We start from the raw sequence: 19,037 nt of genomic DNA, 5'->3' as shown, positions 1-19,037 counted from the left end.
TAAGTGCTATTCAGTAAATATCTCCTACAAAGAAAATCTCTGTTACAACCAAGCTTTCAAGCCAAAGGAATGTAATATTGGTAATTGATATTGATAAAACATTATCTGTTATATATTCATTATTTAAATTCCCCTACCTGCCCAACAATATCCTTTGTAGATATTTTCTTCTCAGAGTGAGCATTCAGTCCAAGGTTTGTGTATTACATTTAGTTATGATATCTTTCTAGCCTTTTAAAATCCAGAACAGTTCCCAGCTTTGTTGTTGGTTTGTCTTACATGAAATTGACATTTTTTTTAGGTGTCCAGGCCAGTTGATTTGTAGAAGGTCCCATCATCAGGAGGTCTTCAGGTTGCTTTGTCGCGATCAGGATAAACATTTCTTTCAATAAAACAACGCAGGTGATGCTTTTGCCCTTCCCACCTTGTATAATTGATAGGTAGGTGTACAGTTATCCGATCAGTGTGCAGGTGTACAATTGCATAATGGGTATGTAGCCCTGCAGTTCCGCACCGGCACGACTTTCTCCCAGCACTTTGAGGATCTAAATTCTGCTCTCTTCTGGGTTTTACTGTAACCCTCGGAAAGACTGTGTCATTCTCTTCTCTCTGATGGCTTTTATGATCTGTTTTCTTTTGCAGTTTGACTTTTTATTCAATGATATTTCTAGATGTGGACAATTTTTATTTCTTCTGCTTGAGAGTCTTCAGACATTTCAATTTTTTTTTAATCTTTTGGCAGTTCTCAAAATTTCTCCACCTTCATTTCCTAAATGGTCTTTCATTCTTATATGCCAGTTTTATGCATTCTAAGCTAACTTCCACGTTTCTTAACCTCACTTTCATAGTTTCTGTCACCTTGTCGTTGTGTCCTTATTCTAGGGAATTTCTTCATATATGTCTTCCAGCTCACCAGTGCTCTCTGCAAATATTTCTAATTTGTTAGTTTAACTCACCAAGTCTTCGGTGATTTTTTTTTTTTAAAGGAAACCGGTAAATACTCATTAATAAATCCTTTTGGTAATCTTTGATCAGTCTTTCTTTCCTTGCTCTTATTTTCATTTTTTAATTTCTTTAAATAATAAAAAAATCTATTCTTCCATATTTCATACCTTGTAATTCCAGTATCCCAAACCCGATTCTGCTCTTTGTTGTTTCTGCTAAGTTTTGTTCAGGATAACTTTTTTCTTTGTATTTTTTAGTTTTTAAAACTATAATATTGTTTTTACTGATTTTACCTGCAGGTAATCTGGATTATTGGTATACTCTGCCTCATGATTTTACTTTGCTTCTGCCAGAGAGCTAAGGCATGCACAACCCAGCACAATCTTCTGTTGGTTTCTTAACTAGTAATACAGATTTAAACTCCAGACCCATAAGAATTCAGGGAAGTAGTTACAAATACTCATGTAGGACTTTTTTTGTTGTTGCCAAAGCAGAAGCTCTTTTTCCATTATGGTGATTTTTTTACTAAGCCATTATTTACTAAAGTTGTATATTTGGTCCATTTACATTCTGCATATGCAAGACATAGTTTCCCATCCCCCCACTTAGGTCTTTAAACCAAAGAGCTATGTTTCATGTAATGTCAAAAGTCCTTGAGGCAGCCTCAGCATCTTCTCAGGACCACCACTCTGGTTTGTAGGCTCCTTTTCAGTCTTCGGTCCTAGGCATTTTTCTTACTTGCTTCTGAGCTCTGTACGACTTTACAATGATCTTTGTTATATTTTATCCAGCATTTGCAGGTGTTCTGTACAGATTGGTTTTCTCATTATCTTTTTTTTTTTTTTTTTTTTTAGTTGAAGTGTAGTTAATTAATTTTCATTATCCTTTATATTATACAGCTAGGAGCAGAGGAATGAATGGGATTTTCAAAAATAATTCTTCCCCCTTCCTCACTTGTTTTGAATTACACCCCCCGCCAAGGGACAATAATTCCAACCATTGATTTATGTCCACGAAGATGGATTCCAGATTCTGAAAGCAGTTACCAAAAAATAATTCTCTAAAACTACTTTGTTAAAGGCAAACAAAGTAGTATTAAATATTCAGCATCTGAAGCACATTGAATATGCCAATATTCATTGAAATTCTTTCTGGTAGAATTTTTAATCTTAATATCTTGCTAGAATACTGCATATAATGGATCCTGTTGTTTTGCAGCCACATCCTCACAAAGAGTTGTCATTTGCATTCATGATGGTTACATTTAGAGAACTTCTTTAAATTCATAATTTCTTTTAATGCCTCATAAGGCAAAGCATAGAGAAGAAAAAAGGACATCAAAATAGATCAATTATGTTTTCAAAACAATGCATTCTACAAAGACTCAGTTCACAAGACTCAGTCTGACCTTCATAGCACTCCAAAATATTATGTGTCAGAAGGAGAGGTCACTCATGAATAATCAAAAGTGTGACTGCCATGAGCGTTGATCAGAATAACAGTAACTATTATAATAAATAAATTCCCATATCTCAGTGACTCATCCAAGAGAAGGTCTCAATCACACAAAATCCAGTGAAGGGAACAGGCTGCTGGCAGGGGTCTCTGCTCCTCATGGTCATTCAAGAGCACCACTTAAAGGGGACCACCATAAGCAACCCAGGTAGGCTTGCCAGACTTAGCAAATAAAAATATAGGAGTCTCAGGTAAATGCAAGTTTCAAATAAACAGTGAGTAATTTTTAATGTAAGTATTTCCCATGCAATATTTAGATGATACTTATACTAAAAAATTATCTGTTGTTTATCTGCTGTTCAAATTTAATTGGGTGTCCTATATTTTATCTGGCAACCCTAACAGATGGCTTCCAAAATTTCCCTGAATGTCACCACTCAGGCAGCAGATGAGAAATAAAAGGAGTGGAAAGTCAGATGTTTCCAGTTTGAGAGGAGGAGGAAAGAGCTGGTTCAGGCTATAAGTAGTCTTCATTCCTTTGGCCTGTGTTCTATTGCAGAACATGGCATCATACCCACACTTAAGAAAGTTTGGTTGAGAGTTCTCTTGTGGCACAGTGGGTTGAGTATCTGGCATTCTTACCACAGCAGCTCTGGTCACTGCTGTGGCACAGGATCTCTCCCTGGCCCAGGAACTTCCATGTGCCATGGGCACAGCCAAAAAAAAAAAAAAAAAAGAAAGTTGAATTGGAAGTGCGCTCTAACTTCATACCCAGAAGAAAAGACAGAACTACTGATGAGCGGTAGGTCAATTTCTGCCATAGCAAAAGTCCATGTTGCATTCCTCAGTGCTCAGCAATGCAGAATGGTGTTTAAGAGTAAAAATACTGGAATAGGGGAGTTTGAGGGCTTGATAGATTATGGATGAAAACACCTTAGCTATATACCTAAGCAGGTACAGGGGTAGCATAACTCAAAGTGAGAAACAGAAAGCTATCGTTATATATTAATCAAATTATTACAAGATGATTTGTTCTGTAGCTAGGGTATAGCTAAAAAGAAAAACAATGGAGTGGGAAATGCAAGACTCTCTCAAAAATCCACAAATATATATATATTTGTATACATGTGTGTACATATATACATATATATATATTTATCTTATGAGAAAAAGGAGTTTCATACTAAGGAAAATAGTATAAAGATGCTCTAAAGCCTTCATACATAAGTGGATCATAAACAAGTATCAGAAAATTCCTCTGAATGCCACTAACTTCAGAAACCTGAGTAGGATTAAAATGATAAGTGGTTGAGAAAAACCTAGGTTGTTAAAAAGGTACAAAATCATGGTTGAATACTGATTTAAGCAAATATGGATACCTGTATACTATATTGGAAATGTGTGTTAATCTGTGTTTCTTAGAATCTCACGTATTAAAAATCAGTCTTCTTCTATGAAATCTTCCTTATTGTAGAAATGAGTCTATGGCTCACCTATCACTGTTTATATGGTGGGTTCTTTTATCAAGACAATAAAGGGAATACTTTGAAAGCAATAAACCCTGTTGTAAGTGCTTGCCATGAAAATCTTATTTTAAAAAAGTGACTGGAATGTAACTTTTATATTCAAGAAGTTTAAGATTTTATTCTTTTCTTGGTCTGCCTCTTGGCCCTTCTAGACTCCAAGTACTTATGACACAAGGGAATAGCACTGAAATAACGGAATTCTTTCTTCTGGGATTTGGGGCCCAACACAAGTTTCGCTATGTCCTCTTCCCTGTATTTCTCCTCATCTATGTGACCTCCCTGGTGGGTAATATTGGAATGATCCTACTCATCAAGACAGACTCCAGACTTCAGACACCCATGTACTTTTTCCTACAACATTTGGCCTTTGTTGATCTCTGTTATACCACGGCTATCACTCCCAAGATGCTACAGAACTTCATAGTAGAAAACAAAGCAATATCCTTCAAGGGTTGTGTCATGCAGTTACTGGTTTATGCAACATTTGCCACCAGTGACGCTTACCTCCTGGCTGCGATGGCCGTGGACCGCTATGTGGCCATCTGTAACCCACTTCACTATCCCATAGTCATGTCTCGAAGAGTCTGCTTCTGGTTGGTAGCTGGTTCGTATGTCATGGGCTCAATGAATGCTTCTGTGCACACGGGTTTTACCTTTTCGGTGTTCTTCTGCAAGGGTAATACCATCAATCACTTTTTCTGTGATGTTCCTCCAATTCTCGCCCTTTCATGCTCCAGCATTGACATCAACGTCATGCTACTTGTTGTCTTTGTGGGATTTAATTTACTGTTCACTGTGTTGGTTGTCATCTTTTCCTACGTGAATATCATCCCTGCCGTCCTGAAGATCTCTTCTGATGCAGGGAGGAGAAAAGCCTTCTCCACGTGTGGCTCCCACCTGACCACAGTCACCGTTTTCTATGGGACCCTTTCTTACATGTACTTACAGCCTCATTCTCATAATTCCCAGGAGAATATGAAGGTGGCCTCCGTATTTTATGGCATTATGATTCCCATGTTAAACCCCATGATCTATAGTTTGAGAAATAAGGAGGTAAAAGAAGCTCTAAAAGTGCTATGGAAAAAATATTCTTCTAGATTAGACTCGAATTCTTAAAATTCAGCACATCAAAGCATTCAGGAGAGATGTTTGACCACTATTTAGTATTTTTGAAAGAAGGAACACATCCAGTCCTTAACCATTGCTACCTCCTTCTATAGTTAATTTCTTAGAATGCAGTAAACATAGTCACATCTCATAGAACTGATATTCCCTTGAATTTAGTTTGAGAAACATATCCCATACTACCCAGATATTGATACTACTATTGATACTACTCAATAAAGAAAAAGGGCTTTATTGAGATTATTCAAAATGCTAAGAAGTATGTATAGACTTAGCAGAGTCTATAGTTATTTCAGTTACATTTCACATACATTCTTAAAGACTAGAAAAACCCAATTTGTATGTAGTAAGTGTTAAAATTGAAGTTCATTATTTCTTGTGCATTTAAATGTTTCCTAAATTGTTTACAAAGAGGCTCCTATGTTCTTTTCCAATTATTGCATAAACCTGAATGTAAAATAAACATACTGCTTTAAAAAAAATGCAGCTCATAATATTTTTATATTAGTTACATTCTCTAAAACTTGAAAACACGTATTCATTATGGGATAGTGTGACTTCATTTTGTTATTAGTTACCCTCTTTATTCTGAATCCATCTCTCTTTCATAAGGTAACGAAATTCTTGGAAATATTTTCTATATCTCTCTCCGGTAGAGATAGAAAACCTAGAATATGAATGGATCTAAAAGCCTAAAACAGGTGTCCCAGTCGTGGCACAGTGGTTAACAAATCCAACTAGGAGCCATGAGGTTGCGGGTTCGATCCCTGCCCTTGCTCAGTGGGTTAAGGATCCGGCATTGCCTTGAGCTGTGGTGTAGGTCGCAGACGCGGCTCAGATCCCACGTTGCTGTGGCTGTGGCATAGCTGGCAGCTACAGCTCCAATTAGACCCCTAGCCTGGGAACCTCCATATGCCGCGGGAGAGGCCCAAGAAATGGCAAAGAAAGACAAATAAATAAATAAATAAATAAAAGCCTAAAACATGGTCATTCATTTATGAAATATAATTCCAGTCATTTTAGTCCAGACAGATAGCTTTATAGAGTTTCACAGAGAAACCGAAGGGAGGCCAAGGGCCCTTTCAACCAGGAAAGTAAACTGTTTACAAAAACGTTTTAATGGATAGATTCAGGGTAAGTGATGGAATCCTGCACATGAATCTCCATATACCATGCTAATTAGGTAAAAGAGGGAGTCTCACATTAAAATGACACTAACCAACCTAATGAACTGGTCCAAAAATGTACTATTAAGTAACAACCCAAGGAGCATTGGGCAAAAAAGAAAAAGATGTATTTTTCAACTACAGTGTCCTACATTCTAAGAGAAAAGAAAATAGAACGTGAAGTCAGTGTAGTAAACAGAATCTCACCAGCAAAGACCCTGCTTATCAAGGAAGAGATCATCTGTCCAGGGCAGGTCCAAATATTTTCAAAGACCGGGAACCAGGACGGTAGCCGGACAGTCATCACGAAGTAGACAGAGGATGTCCTGAGACCCTGAAGGGAAAATTGGAAGCTAATGTATAGCATCGTGGCTAAAGTTAAAATACTGTATTGTATACTGGAAATTTGCTAAGCAGGTAGAATTTAAGCATTGTTATCAGAAAGAAAGGAAGGATGGAAAGGAAGATGGGGGGCAAGGAAATAGATGTTAACTATGTGAGGTGATGGATGTGAACCTTTTGTGGTGATCATTTCACCATGTATATCTATATAAAGTACCAAGTTGTACATGTATACACACACACACACACACACACACACACACACACACGTTTTATCAGTTATACCCCAGTAAGGCTTGGAGGAAAATGATAAAGAAAAACGTAGTACAAGTTAAGAAGTCCAGGTGTCCACAGTGGACATGGAGCACAAAATAGAGGCTCACATAGCACTCTGCATTCAATACTGAGGCCAAAGAAATCCCCAAAGAAAATATTTGTAAAGCTCAAATAGACAAAAGCAGCAAAATCCCTGAGGCTTATGTGAAGGAGGAAGTAGTTGATCTCAGCTCTGACCAGGGAATGATTAGCAATTATTGGCACTTCAAGAAAGAACCTTCCTTTCTAAGACTATGTATAGTAGGAATAGTCTGATGTTGCATAATCCCACACTGATTCATAAGTCATCAGTTGTTTGGGCCCAAACTAGACCGAGGAGCAGAAAATATAGACTCCAGTCTTGACCAAATCAACATTTTGTGTATCCATTTGTGTATTTATTTGCAATTTCAAACATTTACTGATGGCCTAGTGTAGAATCACTGGACGGCTCTAATTGAATCAGAGACAGTCTCTAGCAAGAGATTGGGAAGTAATTGCATGACTTAAAAGACAAAAAAAAAAACCCAAAAAACCTGTAGACCCTGTTTCCCAAGGAAAGAGAGGAATAGAGATATAGGACTCCTTCCCAGTCTAGAATAGCAGCCCCAGGGTCTGAGAGAACCAACTGGAACGGTGTCTAAGACAGGATGAAAACTAAGCATGTATCCATCAAACAGAAGCCCAAAGCTCAACCATCAAGAGGACACCCATGTAACAAATGAAATCCCTCAAAAAGAAAAATCCATTGCCGAGACCAGCTCAGCAGGATGGGGCTGAAGAACCGGTACTGTGAAACTTAAGGAAAAAGTCAACATAAAACAAGACACAGAGACATTTGTCTTAATTAAAGGTGGGAACCGGGGGCTCTCAAGGTCTCAGGGACCAAGAGCACCGCCTCCAGAAACCACACTGCTTTTATTGTGCTCTTGAGGATGACGTCATGTGAGGAGGGGGCTGTAGGTGCAGGATATAGTTTTTTATTATTTTGAAAGTCACATAGCTGTGTGCCCTAACCAGCTAAATCGTAGCTGGTTAAGCTTTTATTCTGACCTTTAGGCATTTAGCAATCATTAGCATTGAGGAAGCTTGGCTTCAGCTATCTATGCATAGCATCTAGAGAATCACCATTATGCTTCTGTGGGGTGCCTATCTGCAGCAACCCAGCACGCCTATGTTTGCACCTCGGTTCTCCTTGCTAAAGCATATCCTGCTAACGACCACTCATAAACCACTTGGGGCCATGAGGTTCATCTTCCTCTTATTCTTTAGAGGGCATATCATGCTGTGCAAACGGAGTGCCTATCTGCACAGGTCCAGCGTGCATAGACCAATGCATTATGTCCTCATTCAGCTGACCACATGAATAACTTGCGCCTTTAGGTCTTTGTTCTTAAGCTTTTGTCATTTACCAGCACTGCGGCTGTTTTTCAAGCAGGAATATGGGGTAAAGTAAGGCAGGGCAAGATGGAGTTTTCAGCAGAGAAAACAGAAGCAAAGAGGCTAAGAAAATATTGTAGAAACATGTCTCGTGACAATCCATGAACTATTGATAACACACAACAGCTTCGATGAGTGTCCAGGGAATTATGCTGAGTGAGAAAAGCTAAACCCCAAAGTTAAATATTGCATGGTTCTCATTATACTTGAAAAGACAAAATCTTAGAAATGGAGGATAAATAGACTAAATGATTACCAGGGTTAGAGATAGAGTGAGTAGGGATAGGGGAGGAGGAGGTGGTGGTTTAAAAAAGAATACAAGGAGAACTTTTAGTTTGCAAACTGTTCAGTATCTTGACTGTGGCCGTGAACAAGGGAAGCTACCCAGGTGATAAAATGTTACAGAATTTAATACAAGGGCACACACACACACACACACACCTTCACACACATGGGAAATCTGAGTACAATCAGCAGACTGCATCAATGTCAGTATCCTAGTTGTGGGATTATACTTTGATTTGCACAATGATGCCATTAGGAGTGTGTTAGCTTTCCATTGCTGCTCTATGGAATTACCACAAATTTAGTGGCTTAAAACAACACACGTATATTATCTTCCAGTTCTGGATGTTACCAGTTCAAAATGAGTCTCTAAATGAAGGTATCAGCAGGGCTGTGTTCATTTTTGAAAGTTATAGAAAAGTCTACCTCCTTGGTTATTTCAGCTTGTAGAAGCCACCTTATTCCTTTACTTACAGCCTATTGTCTCCATCTTCAAAACCTGCATCACAGTATCTTCAAAATTCTCTCTGACTCTCAATTTTCTGCATCCCTCTTCCAATTTTAAGGACTTCTGAAAAATCCAGAATGGTCTCTCCATCTCAAGATGACCTGCTTAGCAACCTTAATTCCATCTGCAACCTTCTTTCCTTTTTGCCACATAGCCTAACAGATTCATATTTTCCAGGTATTAGGATATGAAATTCCTTCAGAAATTTTACTCTATCACAGGAGGACTCTGGGCAAACTGTAAAAAGGATCTGTCCATATTTGTTTTAAAACGGCACAAGAATCTATTATCATCGCCATAAAAACTCAGTTAAAAAATACACTCAAGGAAAATATCCTTTAATCTATCCTGTAGTTAATTTCATTTTAAACTGTGTTGATCATCATTTCCTGTACATACCTGTCTTTCATCAACCTCACCTTGCACTCTGCTAGCAGAGAAGAAAAAGACCTTGCCTTCCTCCACAGATGTCTTGCTCCTGACAGCTTTCATTGTGTTCTTTGGGTATCTGACTCACATGAACTTACAGCCCAGGTTTACCAACTCTCAAGAGTAGGGAGAAGCATTTGTATTTTGTGCCATTACGATTCCATGTCAGACTTCCTTATCTACTGCCAATGAGAAAGTAAAAGAAGCTTTAAAATCAGTAAGGATTAAGTCCTTCCTGCTTGGGCATAAATTACTGATGCTGAGTGCCAGAAGTAACCACAGCAAATCATATGGCCAGCCCAGATTCAAAGAGGTGAAGTAACTGATTCCACCACTTAATGAAAGGCTCTGCAACATCACCTGGAAAGAATTTGTGGCCATTTTTGTAACCTATGCACCATATTCCTGCCTGGATATTATTTATACTGCCAAATGTGTATCCATGAGAAACACAAATTTAATCTCCAAACATAGTGTTAATATGTAGTTTGATCATTACTGTAACCCTAGTACCTAATAATTCAGGAATATGTTAGGTACTCATGAAATGCTTCCTAAAAGAATAAGCAGAGAATGCACAAAGAACCCAACCGTGGTCAATGCCGTGAGACAGAATGTGCATTATAGTCTCTACGTGCTGTCTACAGCACCACACAGCTGACTGTTCTTGTAGCATCCCATATTATGAGGGCTTTAAGGGTCTGGCAATTGTCCATAAGACATTATGATACAGTATCAATTCTCCAACCAAAATTGTAAGCCAAGGAATATTTAAAAATTGTGTTAGTCTAGGCCAAGGTGGAAGAAAATATGGTTTCACACATAAAAGTTCTGAACAAGAAGGGCATGGAGAACACCTACAGAATCTTAAGACAAAGAATCTATTCACCATCTCTTATGTGTATTCATTAGCTGCGGCAAAGTATACTTGTTTTTCTGTCCCCTGTCCGTTATCCTCTTATTTCTTCCTAAAAGGAACCCAATGTTATGTGGAAGGTGATGCTGTCAGATAAATTGGGACTCGACTTCTCGGTGTCCACTGTAGCTGGAATGATGTATCTTAGTCTACATTCCTGAGATAGGGCCTTGGGTAGGGTGATGTATGTGTGTGGGAGGGGGATGTATTGAAGAATTCACCTACCTAAATGAAGATCTGGCCTTTGCCTTCACCCGCTGAGAGTTGATCTCTAAGCCCCTACAATGCCCTCCCTAATAGCAGTGTCTTTGCCTGGAGGCTTTGGCCACTAAACAGTCTACCAGCATGTTTTTATCATTGGGAATTTAGGGTATGGTCTTTCATTTCCAACCTCCAGAGGAACTGGGGGCTAAAGGTATAACCCTGAGCCTCCAAGAGTGGTTGATAACTAAAGATTATCCACCTGAGCCATGACACAGGGCCCCAGAGAAACAGTGGGCACCAGAGGCTCAGGTGAGCTTCCCAGGATGGCCACACTCCGTGCATATGGCCACACATTGATACCGAGGAGGGTGATGAACCCCTGAAGATGAGAGAAACTCAAGTTTGGAACCTTCACAGGCCTGTCCCTTTATGTATCTCCCTTTGGCTGATTATAATTTGTATCCTTTGGCGATAATAAACATGTAATTGTACAAATAGTGCTTTCCAGATGTGTTAGTCAGTGAAGGCTCTATTACAGTATACTAAACAATAGAAATGTATTTTTCACAGTTCTGAAGACTAGAAGTCTGGGACAGGGTGCCAGCATGGTTGGAGTCTGGTGGGAGCCCCATTCTGGGTTGCAAGTAGCAAGCCTCTCCTTGTGCCCTCATAGGGCTAAAAAAATGGGTCTCTGGGGTCTCTTTTAGGGCAGGACTCCCATTCCTGAGGGTTGTACCCTTGTGACTTAATTACATCCCTAAGGCCCCAACTCCTAATACCATCATGTGAGGAGGGTGGGGGGAGGTGTTAGGCTTTCAAGAGATGAATTTGGGGAGGACACAAACATTCAGTCCATAACCTAGAGTGATTCTGGTGAATTATCAGACCTGAAGGTGATTGTGGAAAATGCCTCATTTGTAGCCAGCTACAGCTGAAAATGGCTCCGAGGACCCCGGAGCTTTTGACTGCTGCCTGAACTGACATCAGCCTAGGGGAACAGTCCCCTCATCCTATTCAGTTTACCCAAACTTTTGGAAGAGAATTATTCCCGGCAGCCTAGAGAAGGCAGGAAGAATGAGCTATAGAAAGACAAAAGCGAGCAAGAGGGAATAAGTTATCAGGCTGACAGGCTGGGAACTGGAATTGGCTCCCCACAGGGCACTGTGGTAAACTGTATAGAATGTCCTACACAGCTGTCCCTGTGAAAGACAAGAGTTTAGGACATCTATTCAGTTCCCCCTCCCATTGCTTGATGGTCTTCCACAGTTTACGAGATATTCCTAAGTCAGTGAAGCAGAGAGATACTGTGGGAAACCTGCCACTAGTGGCACAGGCGGAGCTGTCCACCACAGCTGTGCTGAAATCAAGTAGCCGAGATGTGGTGCAGGACACACAGGTTGCTGCTACTCCACGTAACACAGGTCTAGCCAGCGGGATCGAAGTAGAAGTCTGCTGGCCCCGGGGGAGCTTTTGTCGTTGTGACCAGGAGTGTGTGTGTGGCTATCACCCTACCTACTGTCCAGGATGCCTTTTCTCCTCTGATAGGGAACGCGATGCCTAGCATTATGGCTGACACGCTAGACTGAGAGACAACCAGCATGTGGGGGAGACTAAGCAAGTCACAAAATGTGAGCCTTGACTTCCAAACTGCTGCTGTAAAGGAAAACGAAGGCTCTGGTTTTGTGAAAGTCCCAGCTGAAGGGAAGTTGGATTTTCTTCTACTCTCAGGAGACCACATTCCACACACATTCCACTTGATCATGCAGTGAGGAATATGGAATGTCAGTTGCCCAGACTTTGGCAATAACCCTCCTTCAGACAAGAAGCGACAGGCTCACTGACTCTAGCTTTTTCCTCTCATTAACGAAAGGTTTAATACTAGAAACCTCATGGCCAAACACTATTCAAAATCTCTCACATCACAATGCTTACCTGAAATATTGTGAAGGTGTAAAGTACCAATAGGAGACAGGGTGTCTTTAACCAGGGCTGATTTTTTTTTTTTGCTTTGCTTTTTAGGGCCACACCAGTGGCATATGGAGGTTCCCAGGCTAGGAGTCAAAGCAGAGCTACAGCTACTGGCCTATGCCATAGCCGCAGCAACATGGGATATGAGCGACCTCTGCAACCTATGCCACAGCTCACAGCAATAATGGGCCCCACACCCATTGAGCAAGGCCAGTGATTGAACCTGTATCCTCATGGATACTAGTTGGATTCTTTTCTGCTGTGCCATAACAGGAACTCTCAAGGGCTGATTTTTAAAATGTAAACATTTATATTTTTAAAATATAAACATTGTTAGAAAAAAAGAAAGAAGGGATCGAGAGTCAATTTTTCCTTCAAATCAGAATAGTCAAAGTGGTAATATAAAAAGTTAATCAAATAATAGTAACTCAATTTCTCATATCAGGGATTATGGACTTAAATTTAGATTAGCTTTGGATTTCTTTTTTCCAGATAGCCCTGTGTTTTGCTTGTTGTGGTGAAAAGGTCAGTTTTCTAGAACTGAACACAAATTTTATATTCAACCTGATGCATAACAATAAAAATTTCTAAAGGCATTGTTCTACAGCAAGGCAGCACACACACACGTGCAAAACGTCCCTAATGACAATAGCATGATGAAACACACCTTCTCTAGAGAAAGCTTAAATGCTCTTTAGCTGAAAATACCTACTGAACCTTGCTTATTCCGACTCCATCACAGCCCCTGAAAGCTCAGGTTCTCAAGGGAGCAGGGATCTATCCCTTAGGCTCCAGCTTTAAACTCCCCAGTTAGGAGGAAACACACAGAGAGCCTGGTGGCCAATCATCCTGTGCCAGGTGCAGAAAGAAAATCTGGGAGCAGCTCGGGTGTAAGTAAGAGAAAGCAAAGCCTGTTTCCCAAAGCAGCCATGTTATCATCCCAGTGTGTGCTGGTAACAGTGGAGCACAGGGGTCAGAACGAAAGTTTCACCCCGAGACCAGGAGTAATCCCTTCATCCCTGGTGACGCAATGGAAATGGAGTGAGGAACCGAACTGGGCTGCGTGTTGTCTGAGGAGGATATGAATGAGCACACGATTGAATGATTAACTGAAGGAGTGAGGAGCAGTGAGCAGCAGAAGGCTTTAGTGTGGTATGTGCATGTGTCCTCATGACCCGATTTGAGTGCCCTTTTTCAGTGCTGCCTCTGTGCTGGGGTGTTTACATCAATCATGTCACTTTAAGTCACATCATTACAAGGCAGACGTGACTGCTTTCCCTTCCTGTTCCTTCTTAAAACTTTTTCCCCTCCTCTTCCTTCTTTCCTTTCTTCTTCCTTCCTTCATCCTTAAGTTCTTAAAAAACTTAAAAGTTAAAGTTCTTTTACAATGAAAAGGTGATAACGTTTAAAAGTTCAAAGACTTTCTCTCTGGAAGTTCCTGCAGTGGGTTAAGAATCCAACTACAGCAGCTTGTATCACTGTGTAGTGGAGGGTTTGATCCCTGGCCAGCTCAGTGGATTAAAGTATCTGGCTTTGGGAGTCCACTAGTGACTCAGCGGCTTATTACCAACCTGACTAATATCCATGAGGATGCAGTTTCCTTCCCTGGCCTCACTCAGTGGGTTAAGGATCCAGTGTTGCTGTGAGGTGTGGTGTAGGTCGCAGGCGCAGCTCGGATCTGGCATTGCTCTGGCTGTGGTGTAGGTCGCAGGCGCAGCTCGGATCTGGCATTGCTCTGGTTGTGGTGTAGGCTGGCAGCTACAGCTCTGATTTGACCCCTAGCCTGGGAACCTCTATATGCTGCAGGTGAGACACTAAAAATAATAATAAAAAAAAACCCTCAGGTTCTTGTCTTGTGTTTGTGTGTGTTTCAGCCTTGTGCTGGTTTTTACATAGCTCCTAAAAAATATCACATGAGACATTTTATTTGAATTCAAAATGCTTAAATTAACACAGCAAATGTCATTAACTCATCAAGATTCTAGTTTAAATGGACTCAGAACCAGTGCTAAGTTCCTCTGACAAATGCCTTCACCCATTGGAAAGAAGTCTCCCTGAAAGGGTTGCATTTAATCTTTTTCAAGGTAAATTTACCTGAGGAGGCAACTTCCACATACTTATTCACCTTTAGCCCTGACTAAATGTTGAAAGAAGAGAATTGGCCCTTATTCTTGCACTACAAAAGCTATCCCACTCTGTTTATTTCTCAAGATAGTTGAAAGACCCAGATGGTCCATATCAACCACGGGTTTGCTTTGCTATGCTCCCCACCAGTAAAGCACCTTCTTATCCCACAGTGACCACCTATGGCTCTGCAGCTCTTCCTGGTGTTACTGACATCAGAGTAAGGAGCCCTCTGCTGATGTGTGGGCACGTGGTTTTTTACTTTGTGAGGAAACATTTAAAGTGTATTAAAATATATTTAAAATAAGGTATCTTTGATAGCACTTATATGTGGAATCTAACATACGGTACAAAGAAACCCATCTACAAAACAGAAACAGACACAGACATGGAGACTCAGATTGTGGTTGCCGAGGGGGGCGGGAGGTCAGGTGGACTGGGAGTTTGGGGTTAGTAGATGCAAACTGTTACATTGAGAATGGATAAGCAATGAGGTCCTGCTGTATAGCACAGGGAACTATATCCAATCTCTTGGGATAGACCATGATGTAAGATAATATGAGAAAAATTATAATATATATATATATATATATATATATATTTGGGTCATTGTGCTGTACAGCAGAAATTGACACAACCCTGTAAATCAACTGTACTGTAATAAAAAATTCAAAATAAAATAAGGTGGCAACCTTTCATGTACTTGTCATCTGAGTTCTGCGACTTGCTTGTTACTCAGCATTCCATTTGAGAAGTTGGTCCACATGAATGTGTAGCATCAGTATACTGAATTCTCATTGATTTATTAATACTTATTTTCAACATTCAGGATTATGATGAACATTCTTCTGTATGTGTGTGTCTGTGCATCCTTCTTTATGTGGTCCTAAGTTTATCTAGAATACATACCTATAATGGAAATGCTGGACCAAAGAGAGGCATATATTTAATTTATTAATGTTCCCAAACTGGTCCCCAGTGTTACTATTCTAATTTACCTTCTGACCAGAAATACGAGTCCACATTGTCACATAAACTTCATTTTAGCCTGAGGAGTGTAAAATTATATTCAATGCAATATCAACATACAGTTATCTGAATACTAATGAGTTATTTGTATATCCATATTTCTATTAACCATTTAAGTCTCTCCTTCTATAATTATCCTGATTATACCTTTTGTGAATGTTTCCCATGGGGCAATTTATAAAAATTACTTAAATATACTGGATACTAATCCTTTGACACTTATATGTGTTTCAAACAAGGTTACCTAAGTAAATTTTTAGTCAGTATCTGGGATTTTCTTTTTTATGATGTTGGTATTTTTACTTTAGATATAGGCAAATTTTCAGTGTTTTATGTTTACATGAAACACATAAACACAAGTTTTATGTTTTATATGTCTTATGTAAATTTCTTACTGCATATCTAAGTCATAGATACTTTGCTGTATTTTACCCTCACAGGTTTTCAGTGTAAATCTTTATCCCATTTGGAACTGATAAAATGAAAAGTAGAATTACAGTATACTTTATTCATATGCGTAAGCATTTATAGCACCACGGTTCATGGGGCCTTTTGTACCGATTCACATACTTCTGTTTTCATACATCAAGCTTATAAAGACTTGTGGGCCTGCTTATGATATCTTCTTGTCAGTTCCATTGATTTGTCTGCCCTCAGACTGGTACCACCTGTCTTTATTATTACTGCTTTATAATAAGTTCTGATATCTGATAGGACAAGCTCCCAACATTTTTCCCTTCAAATTCTCCTAGCTTTTTTTAGCTCTTTTCCATATAAATTTTGTAAGTTTGTGCAAGTACCTGTGCCGTTTCCTCAAGCATTTCATTGAAATTACATTGAACTTATAAATTAGAATGAGAGGAAATACCATCTTGAGTCAACTCTCTCTTGACCGCTGATGGGAAAATACTTTTTCCCTGCCTCTAATGTTTCTGTCCTGCAAAAGGAGCTCATGTTGTGGAATCATGGCCATCCTGTTCCCATTCTATTCACTCACTTCCTAGGAGGGTGCAGTGACATATCTGATTGGTACTAGGAACCACCTAGCATGCTCTGCTCCGCCCTTATCCTCAGAAGCAGCCAGCATGCTGAAGCCCTTGTCTCCCTGCATCTCAGAGGTGCTTCCTCACAACATGCAAAAGGCGTGCCCCAGTCACTGCCACCAACACTGGGTGGATAAGCTTGTCTACTCAGGGTGTTCACTGGGCACAAGTAACCTGACTAAGAAAGTCTTCCTACAGGTGTCTGAAGGTGACACAATGGTCTCCATCTATACACTTCTTTTATTTTTCAACTTGTCCATACACAGAGAAAAGAAGAGAATAGCTATTTACTAAAGCCTCTTTAAAACCATAGCAGTCATTTGTTCATGAATGGATGGGTTTGATTATTGAGTGTGTATTTATTAAATGCTGTTGCATCTGTTTTCACACATTAAATTGCTCTGATATTCTTTTCTCAAACTATCCTTAATTGGGTGTCAGGGTTGCATTAGCTGTACAAAATGAGTTGTGGAATGTTTTCTTTTGCGATTTACAGGAAAAAAATTGTTTAATATTAGAATTAGTTGTTCCAAAAATGTTAGGTAGAAATTTCCTGTAACATAACTGGGTCTAGTGTCTGTGTGTAAATTTAGAATAAAAAGTAAAATCACTTAATGATTTTTAAAGTATTTAAATTTTTTGCGTACACACAGAGAGACACACAGTGACTACTATCACTCTATCCTCCTTGCCTACTTTTTTTAAAAAATTGAGAAAACACAAATGACATTTATCAAATTATATATATGATGCAAAATATTATGGTGCCACAAATACCATGTGCCAGCAACCTAAAGTGAAAAAAAAAAGTTTTCTTATTACTTTTTACTATATTAAGGAAATTAAATAGGGGATGAAATTTATTTTTCAAAAGAATAAAAAACAAGGCACAAAATAAGAACTATTATTTTACATTTAAGGATTTCTGTTCCATAAAGGATAGCACAGGCAAAATTAATAGATGATAGATAGAATGTAAGGAAAAATTTTAAGTCAAAAACCGACCAGAAATTCAAGTCTCACTTGAACATTTAAAATCAACTCAATAGGAAATTTGCAAAAAAACATAAATAGGCAATTTACAGAATAATAGAAACCCAAAATTCTAAAAAGAACATTAGACTGTGATCAAATTTACTTGTAATTAAAGGGGGGAAATGAAAGAAATCAAGACTACACTTTGCATCTATTTTCCTGGACAAAAAATATTAGGAAAATACCAATGTTCACTAGGAGGAGAGGACACGGGAGCCCCCATGCACAAATGCTAGGAGCGTATACTAGCTAATCCATTACGGAAAGTGATCTAGAAAAACTCTTTCAAGTTAAATGTGTGCATACCTCCAGACTCAACAATTTTGTTCCTAGGACTACTCCCTAGAAAATTTCACCCTGAGTTATTTGTAGTGGAGACAAGTTGTAGATAACCTACTATCCATCACTAGGAAAGCACATGAATAAATTATGACGAATGGACACCATAGAGCAGTGCTACTCAGTGTGTGGCCCAGGGACCAGCATTAGTCCTTGGACTCTCTGTTTCCACTCTATGATGCGCTTAACTACCAAAAGTGAGATTGAGCTTTTAAACGATCACAAAATGTTGACAATGCTGAGAATTTCTTTATTGCTTTTTACAAAAAGAGACAAAACTGAAATTTTTAAAAGAGAATGATACTTTACTATCAATACTTTGATAAACACTTCCACAAAGAATGCTACAATTTCATGAGAACATCATGGCAGAAAAGAGTTATTACTAAGGAAGAAGGAAATGAGAATATAGAGTTAAGTGTAAGCAAGATCATACAGAATTCTATGGATATTTGAAGATTTCAAATATGATGATTAGTATTTAAGCAAATATGGATTTATAATTAAAATATGGAGTGCATAAAAGAAAGATTAAGTAAAAGTATAAGTGATTTGTTCCTGAATTGATATAATTAAGAAATATCAATCACTCTGCACCGTGAGAAACCAATACTGGACCACGACAACATCCTCAAACTATAGATGAAAATATCTAAGTCAGGTATCAAGGTTTAGACTTCAAAAATCTAAGTTAATTATGTCATGGAAATTATTCTCTTACCCCGCTATGAAATTAAAGATGATACCATTTCCAACGCCAGAATTAAAGGATCACAGTGGTCTTAGATTTCTCTGCTCTTTTTTCTTTGCATCTTTTCAGCTGATAGTTAATCTTTACCAGCC

General features: G+C 39.0%; 1 protein-coding gene across 1 annotated transcript; it reads left to right on the top strand.

Annotated features, from left to right (window-relative positions):
* Positions 4,090 to 5,042, top strand: LOC110259550 (putative olfactory receptor 5AK3). The gene has a single exon (XM_021085043.1). The coding sequence runs from the start codon at positions 4,092 to 4,094 to the stop codon at positions 5,040 to 5,042; it is 951 nt and encodes a 316-aa protein (XP_020940702.1). The 5' UTR covers positions 4,090 to 4,091.

Source organism: Sus scrofa, chromosome 2 (genome assembly GCF_000003025.6).
Source record: "Sus scrofa isolate TJ Tabasco breed Duroc chromosome 2, Sscrofa11.1, whole genome shotgun sequence".
NCBI lineage: Eukaryota > Metazoa > Chordata > Mammalia > Artiodactyla > Suidae > Sus > Sus scrofa.
The sequence above is the reverse complement of the archived record's forward strand: the minus strand, read 5'-3'. Positions and strand labels throughout refer to the sequence as shown.

What these genes read in the sequence shown, in the direction of transcription:
- LOC110259550 (XM_021085043.1), top strand. Translation starts at nt 4,092, where the DNA reads ATGACACAAGGGAATAGCACTGAAATAACGGAATTCTTTCTTCTGGGA.